At 40.1% G+C, this 17,425-nt stretch overlaps 1 protein-coding gene and 1 long non-coding RNA gene across 2 annotated transcripts in view; both read right to left on the bottom strand.

Moving 5' to 3' along the window:
- Positions 1-11,676, bottom strand: part of NUDT14 (nudix hydrolase 14) — a 56,625-nt gene extending 44,949 nt beyond the window's left edge. The window contains exon 1 of the mRNA XM_071745379.1: positions 10,334-11,676. Within this exon, the coding sequence (XP_071601480.1) occupies positions 10,334-10,414 (81 nt within the window). The 5' untranslated portion in view covers positions 10,415-11,676. The remainder of the gene's footprint in view (positions 1-10,333) is intronic.
- LOC139796879 (uncharacterized) lies at positions 3,763-7,291 on the bottom strand. Its single transcript, XR_011726190.1, has 2 exons — positions 7,171-7,291; positions 3,763-5,848 (listed from the first exon to the last, which is right to left on the bottom strand). It is a non-coding gene; the product is annotated as an uncharacterized lncRNA (long non-coding RNA).
- Positions 11,677-17,425: the final 5,749 nt, after the last annotated feature.

Genomic DNA, 17,425 nt, shown 5'->3' with positions numbered 1-17,425 from the left:
TACTCCAACACTAAGAAAAAAAAACTGTTTCAGATACAGTTAAGAATCTGAAGCACTAGGTATTTAAAAATACCAGAAAAAAAAAAGCATCCCTAAATCCCTAAATATGGGGGAGTGAAGGGGGGGTTAAAATGCATAATAACCACCAGCCACATTTTTACACTGCTGTACTTTCCCCTCTGTACATTATGATAAAAAACCCTCTCAGGAAAAAATAAAAAATGTCTTGCACACATGCACACATACAGAAGGTCACAAAAGCTATAAAGGAGATACTTAACACAGGTTCCTGAGCAGATGACAACCCATTAAACTTTCACCTTTAGGTAGTTATGTTATCTGATGCCTCTTTTATGATATCTCCCATTTTTTTTAATTAAAATCTACAATGTGTTTAACAAGCAATTCTTCCATCAAACTTTGATGTGTTTTACTTATAAAGCAATGACAGTTTTCAGATCAGTCTCCTTAAACTTCCAGAGAAACCATTTTCCACTCACTTGCTTTGAAAGCCATTAAAACAACTTGATGAAGAACAGCAGCAGGGGGCTAATAGAAGCCAAGGCTTAGTAACAATCTTTAGATTTTTCTCCTAAGACTTTCTCACAGACCCTCCTCACAAAGATCCTCAGGGCTTTTCATCCTCTCCTTTCTCTCCACCCCCAAAAAATCAGTTCAAAGTGACAGATACAACTAGTTCCAGGTTTTGCTATTTTCTTAATTTCACTTTTACCCCTCAATTTTGATAGACTCAACTGAAATCTGACTCCCATCTCCTTATCATCCTTCCATTGTGAAAAAAATAATGCACTAAAAGATTCAAGAAGTAACCTGGAAACATCCTCTAACCTGTCATCTATTCTGAAGAGCACACTGATACAGAGAAATGTATTTGTTGTTTAAAAGTCATATATAACTGGAATTAAATTAATTTACTTAATTAGTAATTAATTATATACACTTCTACTTCTCTACTGCAGTATTTCTGAAACCTTCATAATGACAGTGACCCTGGAAGAGTTTAAATCTTGGATGTAAACTAAAGAACTATGTAAGCCAACTGCAACTGGTCTTCAATCACTGCTTAAAAATGGCAAGTTCTTCCTTCATGGTTTCAAGCAAAAACAGAAATCAAAGTTTTATAAAAAAAAGAACTATTAGTATAGTACTTATGCTGATCAGAATCACTAAAGCATACTTTTCTTTTCTATATGTTTTGCTGTGCTTAACCTTAACACCATTTTTTAATTATTATTATGGCCACCTGAAGTACAGTTGTTGATCATTAAGTTTGTGGATTTTATGGATCGCAGGAGTTCTATGGATGCTTCAATTGCTGTATTTAGGTGATGCTACAGCACTGAAAATACTACACATGACATTTCTCCAACATGAAGACCTACATAAGCTACTCAACCCAGACTTTGGATCAAATCCCTTATTCTTTTAGAAACCAGAGTGACAACTACACTACACATGGCTAGAAGCAAACAGGGACTAAAGGAGACCAGACACATGCCTCCTCATCTTGAGGACAGGGGCAGCACATATGAGGGATCTGAGGTCAGGAAAGACAGATGGTGGGCATTCCCATTACAGCTAAGTCACCTCTTGTCCATACACCATTGAGCTTTATGTTTTATAGTTAGTAACTCACAGTTTCTGTTTCTACTTTATTTTAGCAAGCTTGAATTTGTAAAATAAACTGGGAGAATACTTTGTGGAATAAAGTTGTAGCTGTCTGAGAACAAATCTTTCTGATATTTTCTTAGAGCAATGCCAACAAACATACTTTCTGCATCTTCCTCCTCTGCTTAAAGCTACATTATTAAGATGTATATGTAAGATCTGTTTTTTTTTAAAAAAAGATACTTTCTCTAAGGAGTAAAAAAACAAAGAAAAGCCAAAACAAACCCAAACCACAAGAAACTCAGTCAGTGAACTGACACACACAAGCAAACATAAAAAAAGTTACTGCTGGCTTTCTGAGATAACTGTATCATGAATATTTGAAAACTATCCATCAAGAATATTAACTAAAGATGTTTGAGAAGTACATAATATTCTAAGGAACAGGAACAGTCATGTATAATTTTCTACAAGCATCCATACAATCACTTTACAGAACTGAAAAAATGTGAGGCTGGAAGGACCTCACAAGATCACTCAGTACAACTCTTTTAACAGTGGGAGGAACAAACCTACATTATGTGGGTGCTATATAATACATACCAGATACAGAACATGCATCTGAGCATTATCCAGTCAAGAGCCATTCCATCATGCAAACTATTGTACCATTTGTGCAATTTTCAGTTTAAAACAAAACATGCCACATCACACGTGAATTAGCACTGTAAGTGCCAAGAATTGTCCTATAGTTCCTCATGCACACTACTGTGGAATAAACATTTAATTAAAATTACCATTAGCCTCGTTCCTTTCTGTATTAGTTTTCAAGCATCACTGTCTACTTCTCAAGGAGGGTAAACGCTTTTTTTTTTTTCTTGTATTTTCTGTTTTCAGAGAAAGAACATCTCTCACCTTTAGGAGCTGAGCCTCATTTCCCTATAATGTATTCATCACCGCTCAGCACATCTGTCCCAGCAAATCCCATTTCCTGTTCTTTTCATGAGGCTCAGCAACCTGGAGCTTTAGTGATTGCCGCCACACTTTTCCCATGGCCTTCTCACCTCTCCCCCCCCCACGCACCCCGCTCCCATTGTTTATCATCTGTTCTCCCCTGCTGCAAACTGCTGTCAGATGTTCACTTATCCCTAATCTTACTCACTGCCTTTGATATTCTTTCTAATCCAACAACCTGTCAACTGGGGCATCAGCCCATGTCCAGACCAGCTGCTCTGTCACAGGCCCTAAGATTCCCTCTCAGCTCCGAGAGGTATTTAAAGGATTTTGACACAGCAACCGCAACGTGAAACAAATAATTAATGCTGTTTTGATCAGTGATCGGGGCTTTAGTGTGACATGAGCTGACCACTAAGAAAAACTGAGCTTTACTTTGTTTAAACTTAAGTAAACTCCGGCGTTCCTGTATTAACAAGATTTTGATCAATGTCTGAAGGACAGTACCAAAAAGCTAAATTCTTTAACTTGGATTAGTTAAAAATTATGAAGAACAATTAATCTGAATGCAAGTCAGAGGGGCATTTAGCTTTCTATGCCTGCTGTGTAAAGTGTGCTTATTTATGCAGCACTGACTTGGGCAGAGTTTTCAAAGCACGGGAGCTGACCCCTGTGAGTTACAGCTGAAAATACAAATGCATTTTAAATATGGCAGCAGTTGAAGTAAAACTGCTACTTAAGATGCTTGTATTTTCAGGAAAACAGTAAGTATAGTTTCATCCCATACAGACATAGCATATAGTTTTAAAAAGCATTCCCATTTATTTTAAATTACTAATTTCCATAATAACCCGGTTTGCTATGAACACTTGGAATCTTACAGTGCTCATCTGCTTTGAAACATACAAAATATACATGTCATAGATGAAATTATTGTTCAGATCATGGATTTTTTTATGCTGGAAAAAAGACATTTCTGATATAGAAGGAAACGTATTTATTTTGACCCAAATTGAAAAACAAATAAGAATATTTAGTTGTTGAAGAAAATACATACTGTTTTATTTCTCATCTCTAACTGCAACTGTTACGAAAGAGACAGTACCAAACCATTCAAAAAAGACAACTTTATACCCCACACATATTTTGCACACAAAAAATACAATCAAATCTGAATGATGGACTTTATAACATGGTTTACTCACTTAGAAGCAAACCACTTTCATTCTTAGGGCCTGTCTACACCAGGACATTAAGAAAATGCATCTGAAATTAGTACCTTGATGAACTTGAATTCTGCTAGTTAAACTCCATTAAACCCCTGTGTGGACACAGTCATTCAGTTTAGTTTACTGCTCCCTCAGGGCACTCACTGAAAAGTTAACGTGGATTAAGGTAGGGTATGAATTCAAAGTGCAATCGTACTTTGAAAATGGTTTAACATAAACAGAACCAGACTCTTTGTTGTAGAATGAGACATGGAGTTAATCAGGAAAGTCCTGTGTAGACAAGCCCTTGCAGATGAGGCTACTGGAGTGGTGTTGTCAAAGCCAGTGGTTTTCAAACTCTTCATCTGCAGACCTGGAAACACCTTCCAGTGAAGCTGCAGACCTCAGTAACACATTAAAATCTCCTGTTAATTGATCTGCTTCTCTGAGTTGACTCATGTGGATGACCTACAAGCAGTCCCATTGTCCTCAATGAGCTGCACATTAGAAGTTGAAAAATACTGGTTTAAGTTAACTACAATTTATGTACCTCCTCATAATAGTCTTAACTTGATAGCTATTGCCCAGTAACCCATGTAGCCCAGCCATTGATGATACTAAATTGAGATTTTAATATTCATTTATGCAAGTGTAAATGCATTTCAGCCCAGCACAAGGATGCCAGAAAAGATTCTTGCCAGAGCCTTATTCTTTCCAATAAGTGACATTTGCTGTCTTAAGTTTGTTAAAATATAATATGACTGACCTAAAAATGTGAAGTTTTGTCACTGCCAACTACTTTTCATGTCTTTACTTCAAAGAACCCTACATTCACTTGTCAAAGCATGCTGGATATAGAAGTTAAAACTAACACAATGTATATTCACTGAAACAAAAACAAGTACTGGTGTTCTTTTTAACCACTACTCTTACTAATTCCTCTCATTTCATTAATAAGAATTCATAAATGTTTCAACAAAAAAAATTTACAGATTTCCAGAGTTGAATTCAAGGTATATGGCAGAGCCAGATGCAGATACATCTAGATTCCTTACTATCTTCTCTCAAGCCTGTGCTCCAATTGCAAACACTGTTTTTCTCAAAGGAAATTATGTTCTCTCAGTATTTAACTCCTTAATGCTGTCACTGCAAAAACTTCACATTTCTTTTCTTTACCCATGTAAAAGAATTATGCTACACTTCAGCCATAACTCCTGGTTAACACAGCAGCAGTGAGATCAAAAATCTGTCTCATCCAGGACCAAACTTCTGACAGAAGCCAAAATGCCTAAGGAAGAATATTCTGTTAAAATACTCTCATCCTCCTGCAATTTGAAGCTCAGGGACTTCCTGAGCTAGAAGCAGTCTATTTGCATTTAAGATGAATACTATATACTGACATAACAGACTTGACAAGCTGAGGAAAATGAGACAAATTTTGCAGCAAAAATGGCATCTCCTTTTATTATGCTACTGCTTTGAAAAAATGAACTGCAAATAAACGTGTTATGCAGTAGCATATTTCCTACTAGTGGAGCCTTTTGAAGATTCAAGAGAAGACTTACTTGTTTGAACAGGTAATTTAAAAATCTGTTTATTCCCTCAACAGCATAATTTTTAACTGTCAAAATAGAAAAGAATGTTTTCTGTTTATAAAAAAGCAGATGGAAGTTTCAGAGAATCTTTCAGGCAGCTGGGCACATTCACATTGCTATTAACATATTTTAAAAATTCTGAATATAAAATCAGGTTGTTAATATTAGTGTAATACTGCACCATTTTGCTGTTTTCATCTTCAAAATTTTCATGACACTAATGATACAGACCTCACTTCTCTGCATGTATACATAGAAGCAGAGTTTTAATCTTCATGGTATCTCCAAGACAGGGAAGTTGTAAGGCACAGAAACAGAGGGGTTGTTCATGGTCACAAAAGAAACCAGTAAGTAAATCTTCATTGATGAATTGTACACTACTCTTGAAGTACATTTTCCACCAACTATACAGCTCATGATGTGCTAAAATCTGCAACAGTCTTGAAAATTACTTTAAAATTCCTGTAAAAAACAAAAGGGCTTATAATTAAGTTCCCTTAACAGAGTGAAAACATCATTCATTAAAATGAATTTGAAGGAAGCATTTTTCATGTTTAACTTCAAAATGAATGACTGTAAACATTAAATCAATAGAAGAAATGTGATGCTCTGGCACTGGACTTCTTTGAAGTGAAGTAGGAATGTGAAGAAGAAAATAGTTCCAATTTACCACTATTGACTGAATGGCTCCATTGACATGCACAGTTTTTAAGGTTTATCCCACACCACTGAAATAGATGCCCACTCACCATTCCAGATTGGAAATACAAATTCACTCACCTACACACTGGGAAAATTACTCAAGCTGGTATCACTTTAGTAGCTAACTTCTAAAAGTTCCTGGGCAGAATGCACACATAGATTTATACAATGTAAGGAAACAGTGGCAAGAGCTCCCTTGCCAGAACAACTTTCAAAAACAAAGCTATAGTAGTCTGAGCTAGATCTACAAAGGCTTTGAAATGTGAGCTCTGGGCAAGTTTCTGTAACAGCCTAAGATATTATTCCCTTACCCAGATGCTTTCCCCCATCTGATGCTCTGCATTCCCTTAAAAGAGACTGTCCCCAGCATACAGAGCACCAAAAAGAATATGCAAAGGCACTTCACTTAGCCCTATGCAAAGCTCAGTAATTTAGCTTCAAGGGCTGATGGAGATGGGTTTGAACTGGAACAGCAGAGTAAGAGCTGCAACAAAACTACTTTGCTTTCTGATGATTCTGAGATGGTAGTAACTGCTACCATGGGAACAAACAATTGCATATAGTAACTTCTGAGAATTACTGAAGCACAATTCATAAAAACTCTGTCTGCAGAAGCACTGGGTCCAAACCCAGCAGGCAGAACGACTGAAATCCTGGCTCAGGTGCTGATTAAGAAGACCATGTTGAATCTAATTCCCATTTGGTTAATTAACCCTGCCCAAATTCCTGACAACTCTGCTCAACTGTTACTACTGGGAGCCTAATTGATGACTTAGTCTCAGCAAAACTCTTAAACTTTGTATTTTGTCTGCCTAACATATAGTCCAGTGCCTGACTAACATATACAAAGCTTAAGATTTACCTACAAATGTGTTTCCCAGAAATGAGCACACTCTCCTGTGATGTGGGAAGTAATATTAATTGAAGGAAGATCTTGCAGCCTGACTCTACCACATCCCAGGGAAATGCCCTAGCCCTTGGGCATTCAGTTAATCTCTCATTAGCCATCCCTCTGGTCTCTTGAATAAATTATTTATGAAAAGCAGAAAAACTTCAATAGGAAAAAGTGAAAAGAGATTTACCATGGAGTTCTGGTAAAGAAGCCAATTCTTCATGAGGTGATATATGTTTAAAAAAACAAAAAAGCCACTTTAGAGAACAAATCATTTTGCACATTGGAGACAAGTACACATTAAAACTAGCCAGATGAATGAATACTCTTCTTTCAGTACCATGCAGAACAAAAATACCTAAACCAGATTCCTCCTGGCAAAATGAAGAGGGCATTCACCAGGCTATGTGAGGTACCTTGTCCAACTTTCACCCTCCAGCCACCACACTTGATGTACCATGGTTTACCTGACTGAGGGCCCCAACTTGAGGAAAGGGTTGACAGCTGAAATCCCAAGTAGAAAGAATCAATGATGAAACATACACATTCATGTTGAAATGTCTACAATCAATGCTGCAACTTCAGTGTTTATGAATGCTCAGAAATAACCTTAACCTCACAAGTATGTAAGAAATGTTTCAATTTTCTGCTTGTTCAGAGAAGCACTCGTTACAAAAAAACCGCAACAAACTAGTAAAATAATAAACTCATTATATATATCCTTATACAGAGAAGTTACATTGAAATATCAATGCCTGTTTTAGGAACACATCTGCTTGAAAATAGATTTCCAAATCTCAGTCTTCAAGGCCTAAATTATTCTTTATCAATATGATATAACACAAAAATATGCACTGATCTTCAAATTACTATGAATTACAGGAGACACATTATGGCTTCACAAGACATATCTGTAAGACCTAAGCTTCCAGTTCCAGCATTATGCCACATACTGCACAAAGGAAATATCCAAACTAGATTCAGTTTTCATAGTGCTACAAATGCAATTATTGAAATTTTCCTCATTTAACTTGTTCTGTTATTCAGGAAGACTTTTTATAAGCTTTGTGTTAAATTCAGTAATTCATGAGGAGGGAAACTAATTTTACTCTAGGATAAAGCACCAATTAAAGGCAAAGTTCCTTTTCCCACTAGGTGAACTAAAAAAAAGTTGGACAAGTGAAAGATCTACTTAACATAAAACCATTAAGATAAAAGGCCAAATTTTAGAAGTAATTATCAGTTTTGATGAGTGGTGGAATTTAAAAAAATACTTAAGCAGATCAGACACCTAACTCCCTTAAATTTAAGACACTTAAGTGTTTAGGTATTTAATGGGGTTTCCGCAGGCCTAAATGCCTTTAAACAATTAGTCAAATGCCTAAAAATAGTTAGCATTTCCTCTGGCTAGTAAGTCAGTTTTTAAAGGCAAAATGTGCTTTTAATAAATGTGGGGCCTGTCTCCCAGGTCAGGTGCTGACAGCTGTGCACTCGTTGAGCTTATGCTCTCAGTAGACTGGACCCAAGCCAGCTTCTGTATAGATGCCATACAAACTACATTTTCACGTTCATTTCAAGACAGTGCTGTGGCCAAGAGAAACATTCTCTGCCCTCAACCACCCCCCAAATGCTCATCCCTAACCACCACATTACCACCTCCCCTTTGCCAGCATAAGCATTTGAATTGAATCAAGACAACTTACTTAAAACTTTTTTTTTTCTTTTTTTTTTTTTTACAGATTAGGTTTGACCTGGACCAGATCCCTGATCCATCTCACTATGTTGCTGCACAAACACTTGTGCAAGAAAGGAGAGGAAGCAGCAGAAGGGGCATTTCTACTTTTCATGACAATGCTGGTCTCCGTTAAAGCACAGCATGTGACCAAACACATTCATCCTTATTTCTTCTTTACCATACTCATCACAGTTAGGGCACTTGCATTCAATTAAATATAATTTTGCAATACTGCGTGGTACATTTTAATCAAATCCCGTTTTTCGTGTAAATAGAGAATGACTCATAAATGAAAATAAAATTAAGAAGCCTTGTCACTTATAAACTGAGTCATCAAAAATTCAGAACATGAAAAAATGTTCTTTAGGGCTTCTGAAAGCAAGTAATTCTCTAAAAAGCAAATAATTAATTCAGTGTAAAGGTGTTCACAAATCAAAATGTTTTATCTCCATCAATGAGAAGAGAATGTTCTTTAGGAAAATCATGTACAAAATGTATTTTTAGAGTTTAAAAACCAAATTCAATCTGCTTTGATGAAACCTATTGGACCACTTGCTTGCCCATTTCTGTATGATATCTCACTGTTGGGCCAAAACACACCTCCTTCATATATATTTCCTCTTCTGCCTTTTCCACTGATGTGTTTAGGGTGAAAGCAAAGGAGTACAAGAAGATGCGGTCTGCAGCGTTCACTTCTAGGTCTGCCCACTTCCCTCCCCTCTACACCTGGGTCAGAACTCACTCTGGACCAGCAGTGCCACCCAGAACCACCAGCGCTGGGCATGACCTCGCTTCCAGAAAACGTCGGAAGGAACTTTTCGCCACGGGAAGCGACTTTTCCTTTCACACCTTGCATTCCTGCCGTTGTTGGAGGTATCAGGGAATGCAGTGAAAGGTGACTCATACTGATGTAATTACTGATACAAGGAAAGGGATTTCCTTCCCTGCTTCCCATGTGCCTCGCAGCGCTGCACCGCATGGATGCCAGGAACAATCTCCTGCCCTAAGGGTTGGCCGGCAAAAAGGCCTTCATCTACGAACTACCAGCACCAAAGCATGGCCCACGAGTTGCCCTGCTCAAAGGGGAACTAAAAAAAAACACAGGAAGGAGACAGCCCCATCCCCCTGTGAGGTATCGGGCACCTGGAGGCGTGGTGTAGCCATGGAGGAGCTGGAGTTGGTGGCACACCCCAAGGCAGTGCCCTCCAGAGGCACCGATCTTTCGGGCTGCCTCCACTGTACATTCAGAGCCCCACCAGACCCCGCCGGCCACGGAGAGCTGCGGCGTGGAGGGGAAAAGGGGCAGAGCAGCCTCCAGAGGGGAGGTTCCGAGCGGGGCGGGAGGCGCCATGAGGCTGAGGCGTACGATCCGCCGGCGACACCGCTAGTGTCCCAAAATGGCGGAAGAGGAGGGGTGGCAGGGAACCGGAGTGGCCCGTGGGACAACCGCCTCTCCTCCTTCGCCCTGCCGCCCCTAAACACCGCGACCAGGCAGGGGAGAGAGCCCACCGGCCGGCCGAGGCGGAGGGAAAGGGGCGGGGGAACGGGACGGCCCGGCCCGGCTGTGCTTGAAAGGGGCTGAGCGGGCGCCGAGGGGCGAGCTGCCGGCGCCACTCACCTGCCGGTAACAGAGGCGGAAAGGCCGTAGGTAGAGGGAGGAGGTGCAGGGCTTGAGCGCCAGCTCCTCGATGGCCTCCATCTCTGCCGGGGGTAGCGACCCGCAGGATCTGAAGGAGGAGGAGAAGGAGGAAGGGGCGAGGCGTGCGCAGCCGCTGGCGGCAGGGCCGAGGGCGGCGGGCAGGGCCGAGCCGGGCAGAGCCGAGCCGGGTCTAGGGCAAGGGGCAGCCCAGTTGCGCGCAGGGTCCGCGGGCGGCTGCCGGCTGCAGGGTAGGACAGCGGCCCCAGCGCAGAACGGAGCCGGCAGCTCCCTCCCTGTCAGGCTGGGCCCGCGGAGGTCTGATAGGACGGGGCTGCGGCGCCCTCCGGTCCCCTTCCCTCTGAGATGAGCCGAAATGCAGGGTTTCACCCAAAACGGGGTCGCGGCAGCAGCACAGAGGGGCCTTGCCACCTTTACTCCTCAGAAACGCCCAAGTGCTGAATTTTGTCACTGGTCCCGCTGGACGTACGTGAAGCTTCTTAAGATGAGGTGTTTGCTGCTAAAAGCAGAGTCCCGCGGGCTGTGTGCTCTGTGCGCGGCAGAGCAGGAGCTGAGGTGTGGGAAATGCAGGTACAGAACTCACAATTTGTCGTGGTCATTGTCACTGATCAGAGCTCACTTTCCATGCAGATCTTCCATTGTACAGCTGTTCTAGTTCCTATATAAATCAAGGTGGTGTTTTTTGTTTTGTTTTTGCCAGTATATTGACTGCACTGAGAATAATCTGAAATTTCTTCCATCTCTTTCTTTTTTTCCTCTTCTAATCTATTTTCACCGCATCACTAAGGAAGTTTATTGCCTTGTCATGTGGTAGGTGGAACCTTAGCACTACAGCTAATCCAGCAAATCCAGCAATTAGAAAACTCACTAGGAAAAAAATGAGGCAGCATTTCTATTGCAGAATGCTTACTGTCAGTTCTGATAATGCAAGTGACAAAAAAAAAAGTTTGGTGGGACTGAAATGTATGTTTTTAGAAGTATATTTGCAAAACTATCATAACAAGTAGGCAACTAAATATTTTATTAGCAGACTTTGAAAATATTTGTGTAGCTTTTTTCCGTCCTTGGGTATGCCCCTCTATTTCTGTTTTTTTTCAGAATGATCTTGAGGTCATCCAGAGCGCCTGGGAACTTAAGCTATATTTTTCTATTAAATTATTTCATTCTTCCAAGTCCAATTTAAGTATAAACACAGTTTCCATGCCCAGCAAGTTTACAGTATCTCTGTTTGCTTATGTTAAAAGTTACTGGGTACCCAGATCGGTTCAACCAATTAGATTGCCCTCTTCAATAAACATTCTGACACCACTTTAAGGTTTTGAGTGTGTGTGTGTTTTGGGGAACATGTCATAGCATGTGATGGATTGGTTATTCCATTATTGGTCTTAGGTGGGAAGCTTTTGGGGTTGTGATGTGTCACAGACCTGATCTCCATAATGTACCTGGGACATGTGAGTTCAGCATCACAGGAAAGCACATTCTCAAGTGTTAAAATTGCAATTGAAATTTGGAGACTTCTTTGTTACAAAACGTTCTTTGTGAATATGCTAGCTGAACTAAGGATTTAACAAGCTAAGATTGAGGAGCTGCCTTAGCGTTACAGTTTTACAGGTGAAACCCATAAAATAAGTCAGAATAATACGTCCTGCACAGTGGGACTAGAGTTGAGATGCTGGACTTGAATTTCCTTCATTAAGACCTTAGATACCCAGTGCAGCCAGAAGCTTTGCCTTTGCTAGTCTGGAACACTCCTGCAAAGAAAATGCTGTTCAGTTCCTGCTTGCTCAATACATACTTGGGCAATAATGAAGGGGAATAACTTACTTCTGAGTTACTGTAAGTTGCACACCTGCTTTCCTGTTCCCTTGCAATACTTCTGTAGCTTGGCTGTGCTGACCTGGCTTGTAAAACCTTGTGGTTGCAATTAGTACTACTCCATACAGTATCATTTCTGTCTCCATACAGTATCATTTCTGTCTCTATGATACTGTCCCTAAATCATCCGTTCCCAAAATTCTTACATCCTGGGTAACTCCATCATCACAGTTTCTTTGGGGAGCACAGTCCACATTTATCATTAGGTTCTTAATTGAAATAGCTGCCAATGATGTGCTTGAATAACCCAACTGCCTTGTGCCATCACACTTTGCTGTGTGTTACTCTGAATTTGACTCTTTCCAGAACAGGAAGGTGTCAGAATGACAAATTACCTTTCATTACATTAAACAGACATCCCTTTATCTTCTTTAGAAGTGGCTTCTACATTCTATGTTATTTTCTTGTCTTTAAAAATAAAAGATAGAAGATTGTGAATGCTGTCCTGAGTGGTTTCTTCACAGGATTTTTAGTTTTCTGGAGCTGCTGATTTCCTGCTGTAAGATACTAAAATCTGGATGTTTTGCCATCATAGGTTCTAATGGGTATGAGAATGATTTGTATAACAGTGTGATCAACAGCCTAATAAAAAATCCATGAGTAAGTTTCTTTCCTGGACAGAAAGATGAGCAGGGTAGGTCAATAGGCAGAGAGGAAAACAGAAACTGAAGAGTCTTAGGGGAAGATTTACTGGTATTTCTTAAAGAAAATTAAATGTTAACATTAGTGTTAAAAATAATTTTTTTCCACGGGGTACAGTTCTGTGCTTAACAGGCTTCTCTTTCCTTCAATGCAGTATTTGCTCTCTGTTACTTTGTGAGTAACTAGCTTTTATTACCAGTAAAATACCCCAAAATATTTTGTTGTTCTTCTTAAAAATCTCCATGAACTTGGAAGTTCCCGCCGACAGGATCCTTCCTTTCCCCTTAGACACAGGCAGACAGAGAGTTCTTGGGCATGTACTTTGCATAGGGTCAGGTTGCATCCTCATTAGCAGTTTGTTTTATTGCTGTTTTCTTTGGAACACAACGGGGAATGTTTTGGGGTGGCTCTGGGAGCCCAGCACACCCTCTGTCCTCCTCCAGCTTTCAAGGGTGTGGGTGTGCAGGGAGCCAGGACAGTCCTTTGCCACCTGCCCTGGCAGCAGCCCTGGTGTTTACTGTGGGTGGACACCCAGGAATATCCCTTACAGTACTTTCCTCTTCCTGCTACAGCTTAGCAAAGTGCCTCAGCTGCCAGGTTTATTAATTCACAGTTCAGCAGCACGTTTTTCATAGTGAATTTTGCAGGTGTGCATTTTCGTAGTTGCTTTTAAATTGAGTCAACCCTTAGCAGGCTCGCTTGGCTCTTCAGCATGTCATTTCTCATTGAACAGAAAACATGGAGTCCTGAGCCTCCCTTATCTCCAGAGGGCTCCTTGATACACTGCAGAGTAACATTACTTTCATACACTTCTTTTTGAGTGAGTCTTGTGAGTACTGTAGTTACAGAGATACTGAGAGTACAAAAGCATCTGCAACAAGAGGCATGCTGACTTGCAGTTCACAGCTTTCATTTTTTTTTAAATGACTTCTAAATCTCATGGTTGCAGAAAAACTATGGTTGCAGATGTAAACTATGCCAATCCTATGACTGTGAGCTGGTAAGCACAAGTCCTGTGCAAAGACAGTGCCACATATGAAGTAGAATATATGATGTTGGGATAGCAGATAAGCCGAATCCTTGGCTCTGGGCAGAAGTAAGGAAGGAGGATGCTATAACCAGGGAGTGCTGGATGATCCAGGGTCCATCTGCATGCCCAGTTCAGCCCCATCCAGCAGCAGACAGCTGGGATGCTTGCAGAACCAGCATCTTCTATTTAGAAACTATTTGCAGAACTTCATTCTCCTCAACTCCCTGGGCCACGTACGTTTTTCATTAAGGTCATGTAAGAGCATCAGGAAGGTTGGACACCTGTGCCATAAAGGCTTAGTGAGAAAGATGGATCTAACAGCCCAAAATCCAGTATATTTTGTAATCTCTTGTTGGGAATCTTTGCAGCTGACAGAATGAAATCTTGTCCTCTTCTTGAGGCCCAGATTTGCATTGCCACAGAGACCTTGGCTGTGAGTGCCCTTCTGGGGATAGATACAGGTTCTTTACTTAATGAAGTGGATGTTGTGAAGTTTGCCTTCTAAAGTTTACCCTTAGGCTCCTGCACAAAAGCAAGCCTGAAGCTGCCAATATCTAGCTTTTAATAATTATTTAGTTCTGGGGCATAACCACCCTGGTTACATTTATGAAAGTCAGGAATCGTGCTTATACAATTCTGACATTTTAAGTAGAGCCCTAGAGAAATTAATTTGTATTTTGGTAGTTATATTTCTGAGATATTACTTTCTCTTTTTTTCTTTTTTTTTTCTTTTTTAATAATTTGCATTTTATTACGAAACACAAACTTAGAGGTCCATGCTGCAGTACCTAATGTTATGTTCCAACAATTTTATTCACCATCAGTTGGTTCAGTGTTGCTTTTATCACATGAATAGCCTCAGTCTGAAGCATTCAGAGTAATTATTCTTGTATGGCTATACAGAACTTGGTTCATAAGGACTGACAGAGTAAGCAAAACGGGAATGTTGTGTGGTATTGCTGATGTGCAGTGCTCCAAGTTGGAGGAATATTTCTTAGATATTTCTCTTAGATTTTTTCATTAGAACGTCCCTGTTTTCAGAAAACCAAAATGTGTCTCTTTTAATGAGAAAGGAACATCTTGATCTTTACTTTGCAAAGTCAAAGTGCTTTATTGTTGCTGTGGTGAAAAACTCATCTGTTTCTAGTAGAATAGTATGATTTCCCAGAAGAGCTGAAATTTATCTGTCTTGTGAAATTAAGGGCTGATATAAAGCTCTTTTTTTTCTAGTGCATATCATCATTAAAATCCTTGTACTAAATATGGTAAGAAAAAAAGTAATTGAAATATATTCAGTATAAGTACAGATACGGGTATCATGACATGTAAAATTGATCTCTAAAAATAGTGGAGGAAAAAAGCTCTTCAGTATAAATACATAACTAATAGGTCAATTAGACAATTCATAAGCTACTCATAATATAATGTGACAAGTTGCAGTATGGTATAAAGTGGTGAGAGGAAGGTGAGAACATGTAAAGTAAATTCTGATTTCTAGCTTTTCATCTGGGGGAAGAACAAACACATAGTCTGTGAAAAAAAACCAAACAATATGCACGAAAAATTTAGATACTTTTAAATAATTTTAATTATTATCAAACAAATGTTGCCTACAGCTAAGAGAGTGAAAATTGTTAGAGGCAAGACTTTGATATTTCAATAGGCTCCTCTCTAATGAGGGGAAAAAGAAAATTATAACACCTTCTTGTTTGTATTATAGTACCATGTACAGCTAAAAGTCTGTGTCTCATTATGCTAGAAACTGTTCCAATACAGGTAGAAAAATGGTGTCTTTCCCAAAAGAGCTGCAAACTGATTCATACAAAGGAGCAAACAAGACTAAATTACAGTAACAAGCAGCAGCTGAAGGAGAGTAAAAGAAAAGGAAGAATCTGCTTTTTTTTTGCCCCGTATGTATTTAACAGAGCTGGAACAAGAAAAGCATTTTGATTTCTCAGGGAACCTGGATGTTCCAATACTTTGAAGCTGTCTGTAAAAAAGACTGGAGCCTGGGTTATTGTACGCTTGAATGTTGGCCATGGCTCCAGCCATGACCCTGCTATCTCTGAGCTCTCCAGTCACTGTGACACTGAGCTATACCTGGTAGCCTGCCCTGGACTGCAGGCAAGATAAGCCCAAGGGTCCTTAATCTTCAGGCAGTTTGCCCAGCAAGATTTGTTGAAGCTGTGGGAGCTGGATGCCCTGGTCCTCAGGAGGCTACCAGCTGGGCTGCTCTGAAGCTGAGGCTGGCACATATCCAGTGGAAGCTTGCCTGTTTTCCGAAGGAATTTAATTGAATACTTGTCTGTGTGAAATGTTTCTGTTCTGTAAATTGAGACATTCCAAAGAAAAAATAATGTTAGAGGGCTCTTTTCCACCAGATGCAAGGAGCAGGTACCTGGTGTCTGTTTTGATATATTTAAATATAAATGCATGTATAGGTGATTTGTGAGATTGAAAGGTATGGAAACATAATTGGCCATTTTTCTACTTCTTCTTCATTAGGTGTCCCATATTATTTTCATACTTAGTTGTATTGCAGTAGTGCTTAGGCATCCAGAACTTTATTGTGCTCATCAGTATCAAAACACAGAACAAAACAGCCAAAATGCTTTTGTGAGATTTTTGTGGTTAGAATTGAGTTGGAGGAGAGCTCTGGGGAAGGACAGGGTAAGCTCTCCACAACCTAATTCAAGGGGGTGTAACTTCCCATCAAAGAGCATGTGTGATTGAAGGTCAGTAGGAGATCAGAGCCTGGGAGCACTATTGGGGTGTGGGACACGGGCTGGAGATAACAGGGCAGCAGGATTTCAGTGGAGGAAAATTGAAGTGAGGAAGCAGTATAGGGGTCAGACTGGCTGAGTTGAGACTTGCAAGTAACTGTTGTTGGGACCTCACTGGAAAGCTAGAGATTGGAGGCTGGGAATCCACGAGAATCAAAGTTTTGAAAAATAAAATCCTAGGCATCTTACATAGGAAATGGCATAGAGTCAGAATGTCTAGGTTTATAAAAACCTAGGACATAAGGACAATAAAAAACATCTAGTTCTAACCCCCCTGTCATGGGCAGGGACACCTCCCACTAGACCAGGTTTCTCAAGGCCCCATCCAACCTGCCCTTGAACACTTCCAGGGATGGGGGAAGCCACAACTTTGCTGGGCAGCCTGTGCCAGTGTCTCACCACCCTCACAGGAAAGAATTTTTTCCTAATATCTAATGTAACTCCCATCTTCACATTTTAAACTACTGTCACTTTCCTTCTCACTACACACCCATGCAAGAAGTCCTATCCCAGATTTCATGTAGTCCCCCTTCAGATATTGGAAAGCTCCTATAGGGTCACTTTGGAGCATCCTCTTCTCCAGGCTGAAGTACCCGATCTTCAGAGGGGAGGTTCTCCAGCCCTCTGATCATTTTTGTCAATGCCAACAGTTTTGAAAGTCTGAACTTTTGAATGCTTGACTTTGAAACCCTGACAATTTTTATTTTATTTTATTTAAATAAA

Source organism: Heliangelus exortis, chromosome 5 (genome assembly GCF_036169615.1).
Source record: "Heliangelus exortis chromosome 5, bHelExo1.hap1, whole genome shotgun sequence".
Lineage (NCBI taxonomy): Eukaryota > Metazoa > Chordata > Aves > Apodiformes > Trochilidae > Heliangelus > Heliangelus exortis.
Note: the sequence above shows the minus strand (reverse complement) of the source record. Positions and strands in the feature narration are given on the sequence as shown.